The 26,116-nt window shown below is 44.6% G+C and overlaps 2 protein-coding genes across 3 annotated transcripts in view; one reads left to right on the forward strand and one right to left on the reverse strand.

Moving 5' to 3' along the window:
* LOC138352768 (aggrecan core protein-like) overlaps positions 1-21,327 on the reverse strand; it is a 30,739-nt gene extending 9,412 nt beyond the window's left edge. Inside the window, exon 1 of the mRNA XM_069305357.1 lies at positions 21,183-21,327. Coding sequence (XP_069161458.1) covers positions 21,183-21,327 — 145 coding nt within the window. The remainder of the gene's footprint in view (positions 1-21,182) is intronic.
* gb (solute carrier family 7 member genderblind) overlaps positions 1-26,116 on the forward strand; it is a 78,757-nt gene that overhangs the window by 1,682 nt on the left and 50,959 nt on the right. Inside the window, exon 1 of one of the 2 annotated variants that reach the window (XM_069305216.1) lies at positions 23,950-24,062. The exons of the other annotated variant lie outside the window; for it this stretch is intronic. Coding sequence (XP_069161317.1) covers positions 23,965-24,062 — 98 coding nt within the window. The 5' untranslated portion in view covers positions 23,950-23,964. Of the gene's footprint in view, positions 1-23,949; positions 24,063-26,116 lie in introns of those variants that run through there. 2 annotated transcript variants of the gene reach the window in all.

Consider the following 26,116-nt stretch of genomic DNA (forward strand, 5'->3'; position numbering starts at 1 on the left):
CTGAGATCACATCGTGTCTGGTCCTCGTATCCCTCCCATGTGCGAGGTAGCCATACCGACTTTGCGCTATCTGAAAGTTGATATCGTATACGGGGGCTGGCTACTTGTGAAGGGACACGATGAAGTTAAGTAGTCCCATGTATTGTTTATAATTGATGATTGATGAAGATTAAGCCACCCAAAAGGTGGCACAGGCATGAATAGCCCGTAAGTGGTGGCCCTTTTGAGCCATTACCAGTATCATTAGCTAATACTGGAGATCTGAGGAGGTGCGACTACACCCTGCGTGACGGGAGATGTCTCCCGTATTGTTTATAAGTAGCTCGCCCATAATATATTATGGGTGGCTTGCCCCTTGTATCTGAATTAATGTAAACATTTCCACTGAGGTCTGGTTTTTGTGCCCCTGTATAATCCTTTTTGCGCTACCGCTCACAGGATGAGTATGGGTGCATAGTAGACTGGCCGCATCTGGTGGCAAAAATATAAATCAACCAACACACGTGGAAGGACGTTTCGGACCGTTCTTGACTAGGGTTCGCCAAGCATTTATTCAACCATTTACGAAACCCTTGCATCTTTCCTCAGTCATGGCGACTTTGTTTATATTCAACTGAGCTCCGAAGCACTCAGAAGTTGTTTATAGCCATAACAACCTTGGAATGTAAATGTTCAAGCTCGCAAAATGTGTAATAAATGTAAACACTGCAGCCATGAATAATTAATGATGTACAGCTTTCGTAAGGTGTTACGTAAATTAACGTAAATTGTGCCAGGATTAATCCTTGATTAAGGAGACAGGATTAATCCTTGATTAAGGAGACAGGATTAATCCTTGATTAAGGAGACAGGATTAATCCTTGATTAAGGAGACAGGATTAATCCTTGATTAAGGAGACAGGATTAATCCTTGATTAAGGAGACAGGATTAATCCTTGATTAAGGAGACAGGATTAATCCTTGATTAAGGAGACAGGATTAATCCTTGATTAAGGAGACAGGATTAATCCTTGATTAAGGAGACAGGATTAATCCTTGATTAAGGAGACAGGATTAATCCTTGATTAAGGAGACAGGATTAATCCTTGATTAATCCTGCCACAGGACGGTCCGAAACGTCGCTGTCTTAGAGCTCATATGTGGGGTCAGACTAGACTGTACATGTTCAGCCAGGTTATTGTGGCTTACTTTGCGTAGGGATATTCACTTGAAACAACGTTAAAGGATTTAAAAGTAAATTGATTTTCCTTTACTTGCTGTGATCTCGGAGGAAAGAATCAGTGACGGAGCGCCGTCTTTGGGTACCCCGAGTGAGGTCTACGAATTATGGGTGAAGGCTCTGCGTTATAATTTAAGAGGGGGAGAAGGGTGGAGGGACCCAGGCGACCCTTGCGGCCAGTGTTGCCAGACTGGGCTAAAAGTAGCGAATTGCGCTACTTTTGAGAACACAGCGCTCCTAAATTTGTAAGCTAGCTACGTGCTACTTTTTGGAGTAATTTGGGCTATTAATATTAAGCCAGTGACTTGAAAAACATAAATTAATAATTGAGTCGCAACATGGTTTTATAAATGGCCGTTCATGTTTAACAAATTTGTTATCTTTTTATTCTAGCATTGTTGAGGCAGTTGATAGTGGTAAGGATTGCGATGTTGTATACCTTGACTTTAGCAAAGCTTTTGATACAGTGCCACATGAAAGACTGATTAAAAAGATAGAGTCTCATGGTATTGGGGGTGCTATATTAAGCTGGATTAGGGCATGGCTATACCAAAGGAAACAGAGAGTTAGTATAAATGGAATCAAGTCAGAGTGGGAAAATGTTGTAAGTGGAGTGCCTCAAGGCTCTGTCCTGGGACCTCTGTTGTTTATAATATATATAAATGATTTAGATTCAGGTTTGAGTAGCAACATTTGCAAATTTGCCGATGATACGAAAATCGGTAGGGAAATTAATTCGGAGGAGGACTCACTATCACTTCAAGTTGATCTAGATAGGGTTTTGAAATGGTCAAAGGATTGGCAGATGCAGTTTAATGCTGATAAATGTAAAGTTCTGAGGTTAGGTAATGATGATAGAGTTACAAGATACGAGCTAGATGGTGTTGTGATTGCGAAGTCGGATTGCGAAAGGGATCTGGGAGTTATGATTAGTAAGAATTTAAAACAAAAGGATCAATGCATAAATGTTCGTAATAAGGCAAATCGGACACTTGGATTTATTAATCGCAGCGTTAGTAACAAGACACCTGGTGTGGTTCTCAAGCTATATCTTGCTCTAGTTAGGCCCCATTTAGATTATGCAGTTCAGTTTTGGTCGCCATATTATAGAATGGATATAAATTCACTTGAACGTGTCCAGCGTAGGATGACTAAGTTAATTCCCCAAATTAGAAATCTTTCATATGAAGAAAGATTAACAAAGCTTAAGTTGCATTCACTGGAAAGGCGAAGAGTTAGGGGTGACATGATAGAGGTTTACAAGTGGATGAATGGACATAACCGGGGGGATATTAATAGGGTATTAAAAGTATCAACACAGGACAGAACACGAAACAATGGGTATAAATTGGATAAGTTTAGATTTAGGAAAGACTTGGGTAAATACTGGTTCAGTAACAGGGTTGTTGATTTGTGGAACCAATTGCCGCGTAACATTGTGGAGGTGGGGTCCCTCGATTGTTTCAAGCACGGGTTGGACAAGTATATGAGTGGGATTGGGTGGTTATAGAATAGGAGCTGCCTCGTATGGGCCAATAGGCCTTCTGCAGTTACCTTTGTTCTTATGTTCTTATGTTCTTATTTATGTATATAATGTCATGTAGGTAAATCACAGCCGCGTCCAACAGCCTGCTTGACCAGACCACCAACCGCATGAGGCCTGGTCAGAGACAGAGCCCTGGGGACGTTGATCCTAGGAACCGTAGAAAGAAAAAGTAACCGCAAGGTAATCCTCCCGTGGGACGATAGACTTCCCAACCCTGAACAAATCCGCAAAGGCCGTGATGAGGGATTTGAGGCCCTTGTGGATTTGTTCATTTGATGTATCACGCTCCTGTGATTTCTGTGTGTACTCCCAACCTTAATTGTCATTAATACTTCATCCCGGGTAATATCTATGCAAGCAATCTAAGCCCTAAAAAAATAGTTTTTTTGTGTGTGTGTTCGATATTATAAAGCTAAACAGAGTAGGATTTTACCTAAGTTTATGAGAATAGTTTCAGTCACAACTATTAGTTGTGAATAGTTTCAGTCACCTTTGAAACCTTGTATCAACACCTCAAAGATAATTTTAGCTATATTGGAGTTGATCTGAAGCGGCGTCTTGCACAGACGGGACATCAACTCTGTGTAGACCTCGTCTCTCACTTTACACTGTGATCAAGTTATCCCTTATTTGTTTCTTATCAAATGTATGTGAGTGGGGGAGTGTGGGGGAGAGTGGAGGAGAGTGGGGATTGATTGATAAAGATTTAGCCACCCAAGAAGTGGCACGGGCATGAATAGCCCGTAAGTGGTGGCCCTTTTGTGCCATTACCAGTATCAAGAGCTGATACTGGAGATCTGTGGAGGTGCGACTGCACCCTGCGTGACGGGAGATGTCTCCCGTGGGGGAGAGTGGATCATTCCTTGCATTTGGTCTGTTCTCATGCATCTGACGAATTACCTTTCAGCATCGACTTCGTGACAAGAGAGCTACAGTTGGTTCCAGAGATCTTCATTCAGGGGATAATTTTATCTAGAGATTTACAGACTTATAAATGATGGTGAAAGATCCCTTATAGTTGATACCTTTGTCAGGAACACGATGATTGGCAAGGCACAATAGTCTAGGGCGGCTGTTAGATCAGTGGGATACTTGAATAACTCATTAACAAATCGTTTCTTCTCCTTGTGGTATGTTGTAAGGCAACTATTTTCAGTTTGATGCTGCCAATAAGCTATATTTCACATTCCTCAAACCCATTGTAAATGATTTTGAAAGGATGACTATAAAAAATATGAAGCAGATCAGCGTAGCCTTGTCTTAGAAAACTTCACTCTTGGAATACCCGGAAGAATCTTGAATCCTGATCAGGCAAAGCTTAAAAGTTAATTTGGATTTTACTTTTATTTATCAACCGCTGGAGAAAGTCGACTTTTGTTAGGATTTTTCAACACAAAAATTATATAAACCAGGAAAAGCTTCAAAATGTCCAAGAAAGATGCCAAAATTTTTTAGTATAAATTTGCAAACATTTTCTTCGTATTCCTAGCAATGCTGAAACTCAAAAAGAGGAAAAATCTTGTTAAAAAAAGGTTATCTTGAGATGATTTCTGGGCTTTAGTGTCCCCGCGGCCCGGTCCTCGACCAGGCCTCTACACCCAGGAAGCAGCCCGTGACAGCTGACTAACTTCCAGGTACCTATTTTACTGCTAGGTAACAGGGTGAAAGAAACTGCCCATTGTTTCTCGCCGGCGCCTGGGATCGAACCCAGGACCACAAGATCACAGGTCCAGCGTGCTGTCCGCTCGGCCGACCGGCTCCCGGTGAACACACTTGTTGCTCATCATTTAAACCACCCATGTCAGAGATAAGATATAAGTCTTCACTACACAAGAATGAGGTTGTCGATGCAGACGAAGATCTTTAATAATCTTTATATGTGATGACATTGAAGGACTCTACATCCATTATGCTTCATACAGCAAATATTGCTAAGTTATCCTATTATCACAATTGTTATTATACATGCAGTAATAATATTAATACAACCATTAAATCACGTAGTGTGTATCTATGTATTAAAATATATTACTCTGAAAAAAGTCAATCGCTAAATCAAATATTAGGCTACATTAACTACAAATTCGCTACTTTTAGACCATCAACTCGCTACTAATATGTTTATTGTTTGTGATGTGTGTCTATGTATGTATTAACACGTTGTACTGAACGGGGTGAGAATAGCTTGAGCTACCTCATCCCTTTGTGTGTATTTTACCTCAATAAACTTATTTCAATTTCAATTTCAAAACTCGCTACTTTTAGCAATTCTGATCTGGCAACCCTGCTCGGGGCCAGGCCTTGCCAGTGACCGCTGGTGGGGTGACTAGTCCAAATCGTCTGCAGTGTTCTCTGCCCTTCAAGTTGAAGCCGGCAACATGCTCTTTAGTCTACTGCGTCTCATTTTTGTACATTAAAGTACTATGGAAAGTAGAAGCTCACATATATCCACGTTTTCTATGATTCGGTACGTTACAGTGTCAGACCACGAAGGAATAATTGAAACAGGAATTTCCTTAAGTACTTTCGTACTTAATAATACATCTTCAGAAGGGGTGAAGATGTATTACCCTTCTGAAGATGTATTATTAAATACGAAAGTACTTAAGGAAATTCCCGTTTCAGTTCTTCCTCCGTGGTCTGACACTGTCATATATATATATATATATATATATATATATATATATATATATATATATATATATATATATATATATATATATATATATATATATATATAGATAGCTTGGGATGGGGTGGGCAAAATTCATGTCTGGAGCACACTGACTGGTCATTTACCTTTCGTGGAAGACAATTTAATGATGCCAACATCTCAGCCAGAGTTTCATGGGGATGTTTTTAGTGTTTCCTTCCAACCCGTTCTCGCACTTTCGTATAGTCAATATTGACTTATTAAACACAATTATTATTATTGTCTTACCTAACTAAGAAGGTTAGGTAAGATCGGTGTTTTCTATGAAGCTTTTCAAGGTAAACTAGTATGTTTAGTATGTCACATATGCACGTATTTAATAAGTCAATATTGACTGTAAGAAAGTGCGAGAACGGGTTGTTCCTTCTCATGTTAGGTGTTTGCTAGACATGACAGGTGTTTGCTTGTTATCTCAGATGTTCATATTTATGTATGCAACCATAATAGAAATATCTTATCGATAGACCGTTCAAAAAGCGTATGTTATGGATAGATAACATCGTCTGGCATGATTTTTACTGTCGCTTTTCTCCAAATGATAACATAGTGGACAATTTGCTGTGTGGGGTGTTGCGTCATCCTATCTATCCTGGCAGTGTTGTGGGGTGTTGCGTCATCCTATCTATCCGGGCGGTGTTGTGTCATCCTATCTATCCGGGCGGTGTTGTGGGGTGTTGCGTCATCCTATCTATCCGGGCGGTGTTGCGTCATCCTATCTATCCGGGCGGTGTTGCGTCATCCTATCTATCCGGGCGGTGTTGCGTCATCCTATCTATCCGGGCGGTGTTGCGTCATCCTATCTATCCGGGCGGTGTTGCGTCATCCTATCTATCCGGGCGGTGTTGCGTCATCCTATCTATCCGGGCGGTGTTGTGGGGTGTTGCGTCATCCTATCTATCCGGGCGGTGTTGCATCATCCTATCTATCCTGGCGGTGTTGCATCATCCTATCTATCCGGGCGGTGTTGTGGAGTGTTGCATCATCCTATCTATCCGGGCGGTATTGTGGAGTGTTGCATCATCCTATCTATCCGGGCGGTGTTGCGTGGTGTTGCATCATCCTATCTATCCGGGCGGTGTTGCATCATCCTATCTATCCTGGCGGTGTTGTATCATCTTATCTATCCTGGCGGTGTTGCATCATCCTATCTATCCTGGCGGTGTTGCATCATCCTATCTATCCGGGCGGTGTTGCGTGGTGTTGCATCATCCTATCTATCCGGGCGGTGTTGTGTGGTGTTGCATCATCCTATCTATCCGGGCGGTGTTGTGTGGTGTTGCATCATCCTATCTATCCGGGCGGTGTTGCATCATCCTATCCGGGCGGTGTTGCATCATCCTATCTATCCGGGCGGTGTTGCATCATCCTATCTATCCGGGCGGTGTTGCATCATCCTATCTATCCGGGCGGTGTTGCATCATCCTATCTATCCGGGCGGTGTTGCATCATCCTATCTATCCTGGCGGTGTTGTATCATCCTATCTATCCGGGCGGTATTGTGGAGTGTTGCATCATCCTATCTATCCGGGCGGTGTTGCGTGGTGTTGCATCATCCTATCTATCCGGGCGGTGTTGTATCATCCTATCTATCCGGGCAGTGTTGCATCATCCTATCTATCCGGGCGTGGTTGCATCATCCTATCTATCCGGGCGGTGTTGCATCATCGTATCTATCCGGGCGGTGTTGTGTGGTGTTGCATCATCCTATCTATCCGGGCGGTGTTGCATCATCCTATCTATCCGGGCGGTGTTGCATCATCCTATCTATCCGGGCGGTGTTGCATCATCCTATCTATCCGGGCGGTGTTGCATCATCCTATCTATCCGGGCGGTGTTGCATCATCCTATCTATCCGGGCGGTGTTGCATCATCCTATCTATCCGGGCGGTGTTGCATCATCCTATCTATCCGGGCGGTGTTGTATCATCCTATCTATCCGGGCGGTGTTGCATCATCCTATCCGGGCGGTGTTGTATCATCCTATCTATCCGGGCGGTGTTGCATCATCCTATCTATCCGGGCGGTGTTGTGTGGTGTTGCATCATCCTATCTATCCGGGCGGTGTTGTGTGGTGTTGCATCATCCTATCTATCCGGGCGGTTTTGCATCATCCTATCTATCCGGGCGGTGTTGTGTGGTGTTGCATCATCCTATCTATCCGGGCGGTTTTGCATCATCCTATCTATCCGGGCGGTGTTGCATCATCCTATCTATCCGGGCGGTGTTGTGTGGTGTTGCATCATCCTATCTATCCGGGCGGTGTTGCATCATCCTATCTATCCGGGCGGTGTTGCATCATCCTATCTATCCGGGCGGTGTTGCATCATCCTATCTATCCGGGCGGTGTTGTATCATCCTATCTATCCGGGCGGTGTTGCATCATCCTATCTATCCGGGCGGTGTTGTGTGGTGTTGCATCATCCTATCTATCCGGGCGGTGTTGCATCATCCTATCTATCCGGGCGGTGTTGCATCATCCTATCTATCCGGGCGGTGTTGCATCATCCTATCTATCCGGGCGGTGTTGCATCATCCTATCTATCCGGGCGGTGTTGCATCATCCTATCTATCCGGGCGGTGTTGTATCATCCTATCTATCCGGGCGGTGTTGTGTGGTGTTGCATCATCCTATCTATCCGGGCGGTGTTGCATCATCCTATCTATCCGGGCGGTGTTGCATCATCCTATCTATCCGGGCGGTGTTGCATCATCCTATCTATCCGGGCGTGGTTGCGTGGTGTTGCATCATCCTATCTATCCGGGCAGTGTTGCATCATCCTATCTATCCGGGCGGTGTTGCATCATCCTATATATCCGGGCGGTGTTGCATCCTATCTATCCGGGCGGTGTTGTATCATCCTATCTATCCGGGCGTGGTTGCGTGGTGTTGCATCATCCTGGCTATCCGGGCGGTGTTGCATCATCCTGGCTATCCGGGCGGTGTTGCATCATCCTGGCTATCCGGGCGGTGTTGCGGAACTCAACTTCCGTGCGCGCGCAACACCGCCTGGCGGGCGGGAGACTTTCCCGCCTCTGAACCTTCAATATCGACTCAGCCTAAAGCAACGTCCCCCGGCTTGTTGCATCAGCGCTACCGGCTGCATCTTGCACACGTGGTCTCGCGTGCGTGTGTAGGATCGAACTATAGCTCTTGGCTCCCAGCACATGGGCGTTTTTTTGGTCTATTTGTACATGCAGGAGTATGGGGGAAGTGAGATCTGTTTCCTGCCTATTTGGCATTTATTCCTGGGGCGATATTTATCTATATCAACGTTATGTTATTTTTCTGGTTGAAGCTGTGAATGCAGTTGGCTTCGGGAAGCCTTTCTTTCGTTCTGTTCCATTTGCCGAACACCGGTACATAGCCGGTCGGCCGAGCGGACAGCACACTGGACTTGTAATCCTGTGGTCCTGGGTTCTATCCCGGGCGCCGGCGAGAAACAATGAGCAGAGTTTCTTTCACCCTATGCCCCCTGTTACCTAGCAGTAAAATAGGTACCTGGGTGTTAGTCAGCTGTCACGGGCTGCTTCCTCGGGGTGGAGGTCTTGTCGAGGACCGGGCCGCGGGGACACTAAAGCCCCGAAATCATATCAAGATAACCTCAAGATCAAGATAGAAGGAGGGAATTGTAAGGGAAAAAGAGCCAAGCTTTTCTGACTATATAGCACTGGGAGGGGGTCAGGATAAGGTTTTGGGATGGGACGGGTGGAAAGGAATGGTGCCCAACCACTTGTGGACGGTCGGGGATTGAACACCGACCTGCATGACGCGAGACCGTCACTCTACCGTCCAGCCCAAGTGGTTGGGCCACAGGTACAGGGAACAAGACCGTCTTTACAACTCTTAGACTCAATTCCGTGTGTCCATCTTCCAGCGAGGTCCCCTTGTCCAGGGACCAGATTCACGAAGCACATACGCAAGCACTTACGAACGTGTACATCTTTCCTCAATCTTTGACGGCTTTGGTTACATTTATTAAACAGTTTACAAGCATGAAAACTTCCCAATAAACTGTTTTCATTGTTATAAACAGTCTCCTGGTGCTTTGGAGCTCATTAACTGTTTAATAATTGTAAACAAAGCCGCCAAAGATTGAGAAAAGGTGTACAGGTTCGTAAGTGCTTGCGTAACTGCTTCGTGAATCTGACCCCAGGAGCTGCTAGCTGTGAATGTTCCCCTTTATCATCCCTTTCACCTAGGGCGCCTGACAGCTGAGTGAACAGCGCTTCGGGTTCGTAGTGCTGAGGTTCCGACAGCGCGCAGGACTCGTAATTCTGTGGCCCGCGTTCGATTCCCGGACCAGGCGGAAATAAATGGGCAAAGATTCTTTCACCTTGATGTCTCTGTTACCTAGCAGTAAATAGGTACCTGGGAGTTAGACAGCTGTTACGGAGCTGCTTCCTGGGTGTGTGGAAAAAAAATTGTTAGTAGTAACAGTTGATTGACAGTTGAGAGGCGGGCCGAAAAAGCAAAGCTCAACCCCCGCAAGCACAAATAGGTGAGTACAAGTAGGTGAGTACAGACACACACACACACAGCTCACAATTAGGTGAGTACAAACACACGTGGCTGAGTGGACAGAGTTCAGGATTCGCGGTTCACGCACACTGGTTCGATTCCCGGTCTTAGTAGAAACAAATAGGCAAGAGTTTCTCTCACCTGCTGCCTCTTTTCACCCAACATCATATATAGGTACCTGGGAGTTAGACAGCTGCCGCGGGCAGCTTCCTGGGGATGTGTGTGTGTATGATAAATATATGTTGTAGATAATACAGAGAAAAAATAGCTCGGGAATCAGTTCATTAGACAACCGACAGTTAGAAAGGCGGGGTCCAAGAGCTAATAGCTCGATCCTTCAGGCACAAATAGTAAATACACACTCATACACATACGAAAGCACAAATATGTGAGCACAAACATCCCCAGGATGTAGGTTATCTTGAGGTTATATAGTCTACAGCGGCTATATAACTCCCAGATATCTTAACTACTGCTAGTTGAAAAGGGACATCAGGTGAAGGGAAACGCTGCCCAATCATTTCTGTTCCTCTCGGTTATGTGAATACGGCCGAAGTTCGCGCTTGGTTCGTCCAGTTTGGAGCAGCTGATCCAGCGGCTCCAAAAAAGTATTTGTGTGTCCGTCTGATACCATACTACTTGTGAAGGAGGAAATGTATATGTTTATCTCTCAGAATGTTTGGTAATGTGTTTATTGTTTGTGATGTGTGTCTATGTATGTATTAACACGATGTACTGAACGGGGTGAGAATAGCTTGAGCTACCTCATCCCTTTGTGTGTATTTTACCTCAATAAACTTATTTCAATTTCAATTTCAATCCAGCGACTTTGCTCACCACCACAATCACCAGCCATGATATCACGCTATCCTGCTCCTTCTTGCCAGTGTTCTCAACGTCATGAAACTGTCGTACTAAGATTGATGAAGATTAAGCCACCCAAAAGGTGGCACGGGCATGAATAGCCCGTAAGTGGTGGCCGCCCTTTTGAGCCATTACCAGTATCAAGAGCTGATACTGGAGATCTGTGGAGGCGCGACTGCCCCCTGCGTGACGGGAGATGTCTCCCGGCGGTTGCTTGGGGTTGATGCTGTTGTTTAAGATTCGCTACTCAGAACAATAAGTTCCAGTAGCACGGACTATGGGGAGCCCGTAGGTTGCTTGGGGTTGATGCGTACTCTTGTAGGGTGTGGCACAGACGACGCTGCGGAACTCATCACACACCATCTGGGATGGTGCTTGTGCTCCATTCAACAGTATTCGTGGCTTGGGGGAGTGGGGTACAGTGGGTACAGGAGGGGGGGTACAGGAGAAGTGGGATATAGTGGGTACAGGAGGAGTGGGTACAATGGGTACAGGAGTGGGTACAGGAGTGGGGTACAGTGGGTACAGGGGGAGTGGGGTACAGTGGGTACAGGGGGAGGGGTACAGGAGAAGTGGGATATAGTGGGTACAGGAGGAGTGGGTACAATGGGTACAGGGGGAGGGATACAGTGGGTACAGGGGATTGGGGTACAGTGGGTACAGGGGGAGGGGTACAGTGGGTACAGGGGGAGTGGGTACAGGGGGTACAATGGTCACATTCTACACATTGTTAGATTAGGATGTGTTAGATTAGCTTAGGTTGTGATACGTTCTGTTTGGATAGGTTAGGTTATTAGCTTGGGTAATGTCAGCAGGTCCTCGTGGCGAAGTGGTAAGACACTCACCTGGCGTTTCGCGAGCGCCTGGGTTCGTATCCAGGCCGGGGAGGGATTGACCGGGGTGCTAATCCATAACTGTTGCCTCTGTTCACCCAGCAGTGAATGGCTACCTGGGGCCAGATTCACGAAAGCACTTACGCAAGCACTTACGAACGTGTCCATCTTTCCTCAATCTTTGACGGCTTTGGTTACATTTATTAAACAGTTTACAAGCATGAAAACTTGCCAATCAACTGTTGTTATTGTTATAAACAGCCTCCTGGTGCTTCCGAGCTCATTAACTGTTTAATAATTGTAAACAAAGCCGCCAAAGATTGAGAAAAGATGTACAGGTTCGTAAGTGCTTTCGTGAATCTGGCCCCTGGTTGTTAAACGATTTTACGGGTCATATTCCGTAGGAAATATTAGTATTAAGGACCTGTCCGAAACGCTACGCGTACTAGTGGCTGTACAAGAATGTAACAACTCTTGTATATATCAATAAATAAATTAAAATAAATTGCCCGAAACGCTATGCGTACTAGTGGCTTTAGGTATTGTATGTACTAGCTCTATCTATAAATCCAACATTATGTTTGTAATATAATCTATGTATGTACTTTTATCTGAATAAACATTTGATTTGAAAACGTTAGGCTTTCAAATTCGACGGCGAACCGTCATATGTACGATATGACTTGCATCCGGCTTGGGTACGCACTGGCTATTAACCTCACTGTTTAATAGTTGATCGAAACGTTTTATCTGGTACCAGTGGTTCTGCTTCATCATGTGACTCCCAACATCACCCAATCTTACGTGCTGACGACAACATGACGTTGTACTGAACGGGGTGAGAATAGCTTGAGCTACCTCATCCCTTTGTGTGTATTTTACCTCAATAAACTTATTTCAATTTCAATTTCAATTTCAACATCAAAAGGGAGCCGGCCGGCCGAGCGGACAGCACACTGGACTTGTGATCCTGTGGTCCCGGGTTCGATCCCAGGCGCCGGCGAGAAACAATGGTCAGAGTTTCTGTCACTCTATGCCCCTGTTACCTAGCAGTAAAATAGGTACCTGGGTGTTAGTCAGCTGTCACGGGCTGCTTCCTGGGGGTGGAGACCTGGTCGAGGACCGGGCCGCGGGGACACTAAAGCCCCGAAATCATCTCAAGATAACCCTCAAGATAACCTCAAGGTTATGCTCCGGAATCGCAACATCCCACAAAATCCATGTGCTCTTCCCATACACACAAGATGATCAATGCGGAATGTTTATCATCAAACTAATTTGACGGATTCAGAATCTTATCGGTGGGGTAGAGTGCTGATATCAGCACTTGAGAAAGACAATAGTGGTGTCGGCGCGGGGCCTGCCAATCTCATACGGCTGAGGAGGTATACGGTGCTGAAGTGTGTATCATTTGACAGATAAAGTTCAGTGTTGACTTGGCACTTTGTCTCGTGTAGATAACTCCTAAGAGTTTTCTATTGCTATCTTGTCGTGCGACTCCTGGTCGGCTATTATTACTATTACAAATCTCTCTTAGATTTACGGGGGTATTCATGCCTGTGCCACCTCTTGGGTGGCTTAGGATTGAATAGATCTACACCAATAGATCTATCTCAACACGGGAGACATCTCCCGTCACGCAGGGTGCAGTCGCACCTCCATAGATCTCCAGTATCATCTATTGATACTGGTAATGGCTCAAAAGAGCCACCACTTACGGGCTATTCATGCCCGTGCCACCTTTTGGGTGGCTTAATCTTCATCAATCAATCATCTAGATCTATCTCCAAAGGTTCCGGGTCCGGCGCATTCAATCCCTCAATCGTTGTCACCCCTCCATCATCAACCACAAACAACACACATACAATACAACCACAAACAATACAACCACATACAAATACAACCACATACAATACAACCGCATACAATACAACCACATACAATACAACCACATACAAATACAACCACATACAACACAACCACATACAATACAACCACATACAAATACAACCACATACAATACAACCACATACAATACAACCACATACAATACAACCACATAAAATACAACCACATACAATACAACCACATACAAATACAACCACATACAATACAACCACATACAATACAACCACATACAATACAACCACATACAATACAACCACATACAATACAACCACATACAATACAACCACATACAATACAACCACATGCAATACAACCACATGCAATACAACCACATACAATACAACCACATACAATACAACCACATGCAATACAACCACATACAATACAACCACATACAATACAACCACATACAATACAACCACATACAATACAACCACATACAATACAACCACATAAAATACAACCACATACAATACAACCACATACAAATACAACCACATACAATACAACCACATAAAATACAACCACATACAATACAACCACATACAATACAACCACATACAATACAACCACATACAATACAACCATACACCAAAGGCTGCAGTGAATCTATATATATTCGGTTGTTCTACCTAAATTGTATTCTACTCTGCCTTTGAAAATGTTGACGGGATCAACGGAACGTTTCTCCACGCTTTCACCCTGATAATTCTCTTCACTTCCACGCATTAAGCCATAATAAAACTGTAAACTGAACTTTTGTTGAGTTCGTTTTTCAAGTTCCTTTGCTAGACAAGAACTTAATATATAGAGACGATTCGTGCTGGAATCATTGATCTCACGCTTTTGACAGATTCAGAGACATGTATCTACAAGAAGGCAACCTTTCCTCCGAATAGATAGTACGTTTTAATGCTATATGTAATAAGTACATTCCTGACTGTCTGCATAGTACATAAATACACTTAATTGTGCTGTTACATTTACCTCTCCATATATTCTCATTTTCTGTTAATACACTTAAAATTTTTAGGTTGAAGTTTTCGTGTTTAATTCTATATATACAAGTTTTAAATATAAAGAATTTATTTTTCAGTTTTATTAAACAATGGGGATTTTTATACAAAATTTGAAAATATCCCGAGTTACTTTATAATTTATTGAAAGACTTTAGTTTTGTTTTATTAGTTTTATAAAATTGTAATATCAATATAGCTATAGGGGCCTCGTAGCCTGGTGGATAGCGCGCAGGACTCGTAATTCTGTGGCGCGGGTTCGATTCCCGCACGAGGCAGAAACAAATGGGCAAAGTTTCTTTCAGCCTGAATGCCCCTGTTACCTAGCAGTAAATAGGTACCTGGGAGTTAGTCAGCTGTCACGGGCTGCTTCCTGGGGGTAGATGCCTGGTCGAGGACCGGGCCGCGGGGACACTAAAAGCCCCGAAATTATCTCAAGATAACCTCAAGATAGGTTAAGTACTAATTGCAATTAAGAAGCAATAAATACTATTTTACATGCTTGTCCTCCTACACTCCCAAGATTAGGTGAGGTTAGGTTAGGTCGTGGTTTTCAATACAGCCTTTCAGGTTAGGTTAGGTTAGGTTAGGTTAGGTTAGGTCGTGGTTTTCTATACAGCCTTTCAGGTTAGGTTAGGTTAGGTTAGGTTAGGTTAGGTTAGGTCGTGGTTTTCTATACAGCCTTTCAGGTAAACTCTAATATTCCAGCCCATCCTCCGAATATGGGGCGGTAAATGTAACTAAATGTAACGGCATAAGTGTAATTATGTACTACTCCTAGCAGTCAGGAATGGTACTTATTACGTTTAGTATTAAACCGTACTGTCACTTCTGAGGATGCGTTGCAACATTCACAATATTTTGGTGCGATGCTGGCGATTAAGTGTATTTATGTACTATGTCGATAGTCAGGATTGTACTTATTACATTTGGTATTAAAACGTACTGTCTATTCTGAGGATGGGTTGAAGCAGGATATATGTTAGAGAGAGAGAGAGAGAGAGAGAGAGAGAGAGAGCGTGCTAGTGCTCGTGCTCTCTCTCTCTCTCTCTCTCTCTCTCTCTCTCTCTCTCTCTCTCTCCCAGAAGCGTATCTTGCGGGTACCTCCGCCCTAAACATTCCCTTATCTGCTTCACCTTGAGGTAGGCTACATGTTGTCGCTACGATGTCTCTACTGTCATATACTCGTGGTAGCGGTGCTGGTGGTAGTGGTAGTGGTGGTGGTGGTGGTAGTGGTGGTAGTGGTGGTGGTGGTGGTGGTGGTGGTGGTGGTAGCGGTGGTGGTGGCGGTGCTGGTGGTAGTGGTGGTGGTAGCGGTGGTAACAAGGCTAAAGGTATGGCGGTATTGGTGGAAGGGGTAGTTGTGGTGGTGGTGGCAAGGGTACTTGTGTGGTAGTGGTACTTATCTAGTTGTGCTTGCGGAGATTGAGCTCGGGGCTCTTTGATCCCGCCTCTCAACCGTCAATCAACTGGTGTACAGGTTCCTGAGCCTATTGGGCTCTATCATATCTACACTTGAAACTATGCATGAAGTCAGCCTCCACCACATCACTGCCTAATGCATTCCATTTATTAATTATTAAGTATTAGTTATGTTACAGAAACAGTATTAGTTATGTAGTGGTGACAGTAGTGAGGATTGGAGTAAAGCCTTGAAGGGTCCATCCCCAAGGTTAAACAGTCACTGATCCCCTTGAAGTACCCCAAGATCTTGTTTACTCCAGCAAGTCGTCTGGCCAGGCAACCGTCAACATTCCAAGATGGAGCAGTTGATATGGCCGGCCACCCGTTTCCTCAATTAGCAACTCCGTACAAAGATTGAACTCTTCTAGCTAACCGTGGTTTACAGTCTCCGTGGTGCAGTGGTAAGACACTCGCCTGGCGTTCCGCGAGCGCTTTGTCATGGGTTCGTATCCTGGCCGGGGAGGATTTACTGGGCGCAAATCCTTAACTGTAGCCTCTGTTTAACTCAACAGTAAAATGTGTACTTGGTTGTAACAAGGATTCTTCGCGGCGGGGATCGTATTCCAGGGACCTGCCCGAAACGCTACGCGTACTAGTGGCTCTACAACCATGTAACAACTCTTGTATATATCTAAAAATATATACAAGAGTTGCTTGCGACGAACGCAAGCAACCTACCTAATGCAGACGAGGAGTCACAATAACGTGGCTGAAATATGTTGACCAGACCACACAGTAGAAGGTGAAGGGACGACGACGTTTCGGTCCGTCCTGGACACAATCGACTTGAGAATGGTCCAGGACGGGCCGAAACGTCGTCGTCGTCCCTTCACTTTCTAGTGTGTGGTTTAGTCAACAACCTACCTAACCTATCTAGGCTGATGCATAGAAAACGTCGATTTTGAAATCCATGGCAATTTTCGGCGGATAGGATGGGGATATGTTTAGGGAACCGGTCGGCCGAGCGGACAGCACACTGGACTTGTGATCCTGTGGTCCTGGGTTCGATCCCCGGTGGAGGCGGAAACAAATGGGCAGAGTTTCTTGCACCCTGGTGCCCCTGTTCACCTAGCAGTAAATAGGTACCTGGGAGTTAGACAGCTGCCACGGGGCTGCTTCCTGCGGATAAGGAACAAAAATAAGGCCTGGTCGAGGACCGGGCCTCGGGGTGATGACTATAATGATGATAATATAACCTCATGATGATAATATGACCTCATGATGATAATCCTCCTCACATAGACCACATGAACCAGGACAAGGAAACTGAAATAAGTTCCTTGAGGTAAAATACACACCAAGGGACGAGGCAGCTCAAGTTATTCTCACCCCGTTCAGTACATCGTGTTCATACATATATACACACACATCATAAACAATAAACATATTACCGAACATTCTGAGAGATAAACATATACATTTGCTCCTTTACACATGCAGTATGTATGTTGCCAGACGTACACATACACACATACTTGTATGACTAGGTATATAGACAATTTGAGAAGAATAAGGAAGTCTTCAAGGGCTTGTATAATATATTAGATCAAAACCTAATTATAACAATTCGCTTTGTCTGGGACAGGAAGCCTGTGAATATATATATATATACACACACACACACACTTTAGGCTTGTGTCTAATTACCTAGGATGCCACCCCACAATAGTAGCCTAACCTCCGGTTAGCTAATTACTGCTAGGTGAACAGAGGCAACAGGTGAACTAAAACCTGCCCCAACCACTTCTATCTCGCCCGGGAATCGAACCCGGGATCCAAGATTGAGAGTCGAAAATGAAGCCAACTGCCCCTCGAGCCCAGGTTTAGAATCCACACCTAAAATAAACTTAGACCGAAGCTGTAGATTCGCTTGACGAATGTCCTTGAGCTCAGAGGATTTAAGCTATGAGGAAATGCTCAAGTAACTAGAGCCTTGACGTAAGGTCACTATGCTGCAAAAGACACGAGACAGCATAGTCATATACTGCAAGCATTCTTGTGTCAACAGCATAGTTGATATAAATAAAAATGTTTAGCATACGTAAAAGTTGTGGAGGAGAGGAGCATGACTGGGAATGATACATTCTGGCATGCTGTACAGAGGCACAGGGAGCCGGTCGGCCGAGCGGACAGCACGCTGGACTTGTGATCCTGTGGTCCCGGGGTCGATCCCGGGCGCCGGCGAGAAACAATGGCCAGAGTTTCTGTCACCCTATGCCCCCTGTTACCTAGCAGTAAAATAGGTACCTGGGTGTTAGTCAGCTGTCACGGGCTGCTTCCTGGGGGTGGAGGCTTGGTCGAGGACTGGGCCGCGGGGACACTAAAAGCCCCGAAATCATCTCAAGATAACCTATTTGTGCTTGCGGGGGTTAAGCTTTGGCTCTTTGGTCCCGCCTCTCAACTGTCAATCAACTGGTGTACAGGTTCCTGAGCCTAATGGGCTCTATCATATCTACACTTGAAACTGTGTATGGAGTCAGCCTCCACCACATCACTGCCTAATGCATTCCATCCGTTAACTACTCTGACACTGAAAAAGTTCCTTCTAACGTCCCTGTGGCTCATGTGGGTACTCAGTCTCCACCTGTGTGTGGCGGCAGGAGAGGCAGGCTGATTACAGGAAGAGAGGGCAGAGGACATTTGTATTTACATGTTTAATTCATAATGTGTGTAGCGAGATAAGCAGGTTCTGGGGCCCCAAACACCATCACCTGAGGATAAACTCGGGTGGGAAGTTATCTTGGAGGGAATTAACTTGTCTTGTTCAACGTCCTACCAGCGAGCAGCAGAAATATTGCCCGAACAACCGTGGACATCTTCAAGAGGAAACTAGATTGTTTTCTTTAAGGAGTGCCGGACCAACCGGGCTGTGGTGGGTATGTGGGCCTGCGGGCCGCTCCAAGCAACAGCCTGGTGGACCAAACTCTCACAAGTCACGGGCCGGGCTTGGGGAGTAGAAGAACTCCCAGAACCCCATCAAGCAGGTATATGTGGGCCTGCGGGCCGCTCCAAGCAACAGCCTGGTGGACCAAACACTCACAAGTCAAGCCTGGCCTCGGGCCGGGCTTGGGCAGTAGAACAACTCCCAGAACCCCATCAAGTTCTGAGGTAAACCTCAATATTTACATATTGAGGTTTACCTTTAACCTCAATATGTAAAACCTTTTAACTGTAACGTTATGATCCATTGCTTGTGTGAGCAACTAGTCTGTTGTTGCTCCACACGATGGTGAAGTATTTGAACAGACGATGCTTAGCCAACTGCGACGAGAACATAATATATTATTTTGTTGTATTAAATAGCTTAGATACACACAGGAATGTACTGCTACCCCCTTGTTGTATACGAGGGGCAAGAGAATATGGGTAAATTAAGAGATGTTAGTCTATCTGATATCCCCATCTCACTGGTTATTCGTTCATGCAATTCGGAGAAGGCATGCCATGTGGGTCTAACTACCCTAGACTGGGGTGGTGGTGGGGGGGGGTAGGCACTCTAGGCTGGGGGGGTACTCTAGGCTGGGGGGGTACTCTAGGCTGGGGGGGGCCACTCTGGAGTGGACAGAAAGCACAAAAAAATCAGTTTTCTCCATTTATGGTTTGAGTCGCGCCAGACCCCTATCGTGACGGCCATGTTGGATTTTATTATAGGCGTCTGTGCCAGACCCTGAATGTGGCTGCCTCCGCCAATATGTGGTGATGGACCGCCAATATGTAGTGATGGACCGCCAATATGTAGTGATGGACCGCCAATATGTAGTGATGGACCGCCAATATGTAGTGACGGACCACCAGTATGTAGTGATGGACCACCAATATGTAGTGATGGACCGCCAATATGTAGTGATGGACCGCCAATATGTAGTGATGGACCGCCAATATGTAGTGATGGACCGCCAATATGTAGTGACGGACCACCAATATGTAGTGATGGACCGCCAATATGTAGTGACGGACCACCAATATGTAGTGATGGACCGCCAATATGTAGTGATGGACCGCCAATATGTAGTGACGGACCACCAATATGTAGTGATGGACCACCAGTATGTAGTGATGGACCGCTAATATGTAGTGATGGACCGCCAATATGTAGTGATGGACCACCAATATGTAGTGATGGACCACCAATATGTAGTGATGGACCGCCAATATGTAGTGACGGACCACCAATATGTAGTGACGGACCACCAATATGTAGTGACGGACCACCAATATGTAGTGATGGACCACCAATATGTAGTGATGGACCACCAATATGTAGTGACGGACCACCAATATGTAGTGACGGACCACCAGTATGTAGTGATGGACCACCAATATGTAGTGATGGACCACCAGTATGTAGTGATGGACCACCAATATGTAGTGATGGACCGCCAATATGTAGTGATGGACCACCAATATGTAGTGATGGACCACCAGTATGTAGTGATGGACCCACCAATATGTAGTGATGGACCACCAATATGTAGTGATGGACCCACCAATATGTAGTGATGGACCACCAATATGTAGTGATGGACCACCAATATGTAGTGATGGACCACCAATATGTAGTGATGGACCACCCATATGTAGTGACGGACCACCAAAATGAAGACATTTTGGAGGGATATTCCAGTTCTGGACCCTAAGTCTATGCCTGGTCCTCTAAAGTGTTTCTCGTTCCTGTATTACTTAAGCGGTGTATGAGTATTTATGACGAATGTGTTCAGCAAGGTGAACAAATTCCAGTGTTCCAGTGGCCATACTGTTCCAGACCACTGGAACAGATAATGTTCCAGTGGTCCGTCGGGCATTTCTCCACTGTGTTGACATTTCCTCTCATCTTCTTGAACCTGTAGGTGGGGGTCCCTCGATTGTTTCAAGCGTGGGTTAGACATGTATATGAGTGGGATTGGGTGGTTATAAATAGTAGCTGCCTCGTATGGGCCAATAGGCCTTCTGCAGTTGCCTTTGTTCTTATGTTCTTATGTAAGCCTATTTCCCATGCACATGGGTATCCAAGCCTAATGTGATGTAAGTGTACTTCTGTTTTTCTACTGCTCCCTTTCATCAATATAAGTGGTTCGTAGTTGGTTGAATTCTTGTACCAACCCGCAGATCCAGATGTTGCAACTGCTGTGTTGTGGTCACTGTACAACTTTTGCATTGCTCTATCTCTAATTATTTGCTTAATCTGCGCTAGGCTCTGTGGTATGTAAATGTCTACATTCATATTCTTAGTTTCATTTCTATTCATCGGCAACATTTTTATTCATCTGCAATGTCATTCCCTGGTATTCCTACATGACTTGGCGCCCAGTTACTAAGTACCCGACGACCTTGACTGTTGAGTGCTTGCATTAACTACATGATATTTATCACCAGAAACATGTTGTCACATTATAGTTCTTGTTGCAAGGTTTCAATGTCAGTTCTCCAATTTGTATAATAACATGTTGTTTGTGTTCAGCAAGAACGTGTTCCAAAGTATTTGGAACTTGTTGACCAAACCACACACTAGAAATTGAAGGGATGACGATGACGTTTCGGTCCGTCTTGGACCATTCTCAAGTCGATTGTTTCTACAATTTCTAGTGTGTGGTTTGGTCTACATTTTTCAGCCACGTGATTGTGACTTTTCATCAGTAGTTGGAACATGTTCCACAGCAGGTTAGCATTTCTGTTGGGTTGGACTCCCGTTTGAGAGTCTGTAACAACAGAATTTTCTGCCTTAACGGCAGATTTTTGTCTCTGCTGGTCTGCTAATCCGTCTTTAATGTGAAGCAGACAGACCAGTAGACGTTGATACCTGGTTGATACCTGGTTGATGGGGTTCTGGGAGTTCTTCTACTCCCCAAGCCCGGCCCGAGGCCAGGCTCGACTATTCCATTAGTCAAATTGACAAGATATTAGACACTTATAATGCAACTTATTTTGTCCTAACCAGAAATACATGAACCCCCCCCCCCCCCACCCCCACAAGCAAACCGAATTGGCCAACAACGTCACATTTGTAATGGTTCGGTCGATTACGTTAAAAATGCGTCCTGTTAAGTGAAGAGACAGGTTTGTGTAACCAGTTGTGGCTGGTGTAAACCTGTTTAAGGTGGATCAGTGGTACACCTTGGCTTCCCCTCCTCCCCCCTCCACCCCTGGTCGAGTGCTGAGAGGGGGGAAGAGGGGGGGGGTGTTGGCAGCCACCACCACCACCTTGGAAGGGGTTTAGGGGGGTTGGGGGATAGGAAGGGAACCTACATCATGGATAGGTAGCCGGCCAATAGGTCATGAGGGACGTAGGAGGGTTCACAGGTACAAACAAAAAGTTCCATATTACACATTGCAAAAAGTTCCAAATATGCCATTTTTTTTTAAATTACAAATACGAAATTTGTTTGAAAAGTTCCAAATATGCCATTTTTTTTAAATTCCAAATATGAAATTAGTTCCAAATATGCCTTTTTTTAAATTACAAATATGAAATTTGTTTGAAAAGTTCCAAATATGCCATTTTTTTTAAATTACAAATATGAAATTTGTTTGAAAAGTTCCAAATATGCCATTTTTTTTAAATTCCAAATATGAAATTAGTTCCAAATATGCCATTTTTTTAAATTCCAAATATGACATTTTTTTTTAAAAAGTTTCATATATGACTTTTTTGAAAAGTTCCAAATATGACATTGTTTGAAAAGTTCCATATATGACATTTTTTAAAATTCCAACTATGACATTTTTTTAAAGTTCCAAATATGACATTTTTTTGAAAAGTTCCAAATATGACATTGTTTGAAAAGTTCCAAATATGACATTTTTTGAAAAGTTCCAAATATGCCATTTTTTTTTAAATTTCAAATGACATTTTTTTGAAAAGTTCCAAATATGACATTTTTTTTAAAGTTCCATATATGACATTTTTTGAAAAGTTCCAAATATTTCACATGTAAAAAGTTCCAAATAATACTTATTGTAAAAAAATAAAAATAAAGCCAAAGTAACCTTAGGAAAACTAAGAAGATTCAGCCTCCTTAGCACAAACATACAACTGGACTTCTTCAAGGCTCTAGTTCGGACTCATCTCCAATATTATTTCATTTCCAAAAATTTCTGCCCGAAACGCTTTGCGTAATAGTGGCTTTAGGCATTGTATGTACTAGCTCTATCTATAACTCCATCAACTTTTGTATCTTGCCTTGTATGTATGTACCTTACCTGAATAAAAATGTATTATTTATAATATTCTCTAGAACCACTACATATCTTAAGGAAAACTAACATGCATAAACTGCAAGCAGTACAAAATAGGGAGTTAAGGGAGAGATGCAAAACACTGTCCACCATATGATCAGGCAGAGTTTGTTGTTATAGATTCAGCTACTCGGAACAAGTTCAGAGTAGCACGGGCTACGGTGAGCCCGTAGTGGACTTACCTGGCACAGGAGCGGTCGCAATGAGAGATGCAGTGTCAATTTTATAGGTGCCGGAGCTGTGGTGGGCCTGACAAAAGCCTGTCACTTTCTATCCTGTTTCTATATAAGTCACGCGATTAAGTATTTCGTGTTGACCAGACCACACACTAGAAAGTGAAGGGACGACGACGTTTCGGTCCGTCCTGGACCATTCTCAAGTCGGTAATTGAGTTGAGAATGGTCCAGGACGGACCGAAACGTGGTCGTCCCTTCACCTTCCAGTGTGTGGTCTGGTCAACATACTTCAGCCACGTTATTGTGACTCCTCGCCTGCATAAGTATTTCGTGTTTGTACTCACTAATTATCATAAAATATAATTATCAAAGAAAAACAACCATGTATTTATCAATTTAAGAAGTTAAAACACTGCTTCCAGAATACAACCAGTGAGACCACACAGAGATCACCATATAAGGCAGTGTCTGGGATGCTCCCGGACGCAGGTTCGAATCCTCGTCACGGCCCCTTGTTGATTCATTTAACCAGTGAGAAGTTTCACAAGTGTCCACAGGGTCACAGGGTCAGGTATGAGATGTTTTCGAAAGACTGAATCAAGTCACGTCCTGATGTCCTGATGACTCACGTCCTGTTGATCTGTTGTTCCCCAACCATGATAAGGCATATGGCTCAGGACCCCATTGAACTAGAGGAGGTCCATGCTGATACATAAGTGTGTAAGTGTTCATACATGATTTATGAGAGTTCTTGAGGTGTTATTATCAGGTTCATGTGCCTGAATGCTCTCTCACACTCGACAGTACTAAGAAGAATAACTTGTAAACAGATCAGTAATGTGTGTGTGTGTGTGTGTGTGTGTGTGTGTGTGTGTGTGTGTGTGTGTGTGTGTGTGTGTGTGTGTGTGTGTGTGTGTGTGTGTAAATCTTGGGGGAGGAATGAGGCGGCCTTGATCCTCCACGTTGTTTCTTAAAGGCATTTGGTGCAGAGTAGGAAAAAATTGCGTGATGCATCAAATGAACAAAGCAAATTAAGAACAAATCGATTTAGGCAGCGTCTGGGATGCTCTCGGACGTAGAGCATCCCAGACGCTCTCTTTGTATTCCTGTCAGCGAGGCGGACAGTCTGCCTGTTATCATACCTGTGTCAGCGAGGCGGACAGTCTGCCTGTTATCATACCTGTGTCAGCGAGGCGGACAGTCTGCCTGTTATCATAACACTGTGTCAGCGAGGCGGACAGTCTGCCTCTTATCATAACACTGTGTCAGCGAGGCGGACAGTCTGCCTGTTATCATACCTGTGTCAGCGAGGCGGACAGTCTGCCTGTTATCATACCTGTGTCAGCGAGGCGGACAGTCTGCCTGTTATCATACCTGTGTCAGCGAGGCGGACAGTCTGCCTCTTATCATAACACTGTGTCAGCGAGGCGGACAGTCTGCCTGTTATCATAACACTGTGTCAGCGAGGTGGACAGCCCGCCTGTTATCATAACACTGTGTCAGCGAGGCGGACAGTCTGCCTCTTATCATAACACTGTGTCAGCGAGGTGGACAGCCCGCCTGCTATCATAAATCATACTATCTTGCCCATATATAAATTTATTCCTTCACCATCTCTCCCCCCCCCCCTTCCACCGCCAAAAAAAAAAATTGAAGAAATATTGCCTTGACCAACTAAGGAAGGTCTGGCAGTGTACGCACCTAGTTGTGCTTGCGGGGGTTAAGCTTCAGTTCTCTGGTCCCGCCTCTCAACCCTCAATCTACTGGTTACTGAGCCTATTGGACTCTATCATATCTACACTTGAAACTGTGTATGGAGTCAGCCTCCACCACATCACTTCCTAGTGCATTCCAGTTATTAACTACTCTAGCAATGAAAAAAAAATTATATTGTCTCTGTGGCTCATTTGGGTACCAAGTTATGTCCCTTTGTTCGTGTTCCACCCGTGTTAAATAATCCGTCCTTATCTATCCTGTCAATTACCCTGAGAGAGAGAGAGAGAGAGAGAGAGAGAGAGAGAGAGAGAGAGAGAGAGAGAGAGAGAGAGAGAGAGAGAGAGAGAGAGAGAGAGAGTATGTGTGTGTGTGTGTGTGTGTGTGTGTGTGTGTGTGTGTGTGTGTGTGTGTGTGTGTGTGTGTGTGTGTTTAGGGCAGACTGTGGGGGTGTCTACCATACTATCCTCCCTCCACTAACCACCTGGTAGACAAAGAACGCAGACCAACAGACTAACACCATCGTTTCTAAACCGAGAAATCAGGAGAGTCAAATGCAATTTGCTCTCCAGACTAGCGGAACTGTCTCCCTCCATCCCAAGATACCGTCGCGTTGTCAGGCGTGTCTCGGGTAGTTAGGCGGGCGGTGGAGTATGGGGGGGGGGAGGTTGATTAGCGACGCAAACAACTTAAAAGGAAGTTAGCACCAGCAATTGGCGCACGCACACATGGAGATGGGGATAATAATATAGGTTGGCGTCTTCTTGAAGATGTCATTGGCTCATCCAAGATGGCAACAGGTCATTGGACTTGTGGGTGTTACTGGTGGGTGTAGGTGGGTGTTACTGGTGGGTGTAGGTGGCTGTAGGAGGGTGCTACTGGTGGCTGTAGGTGGCTGCTACTGGTGGCTGC

Source organism: Procambarus clarkii, chromosome 54 (assembly GCF_040958095.1).
Source record: "Procambarus clarkii isolate CNS0578487 chromosome 54, FALCON_Pclarkii_2.0, whole genome shotgun sequence".
Classification (NCBI taxonomy): Eukaryota; Metazoa; Arthropoda; class Malacostraca; order Decapoda; family Cambaridae; genus Procambarus; species Procambarus clarkii.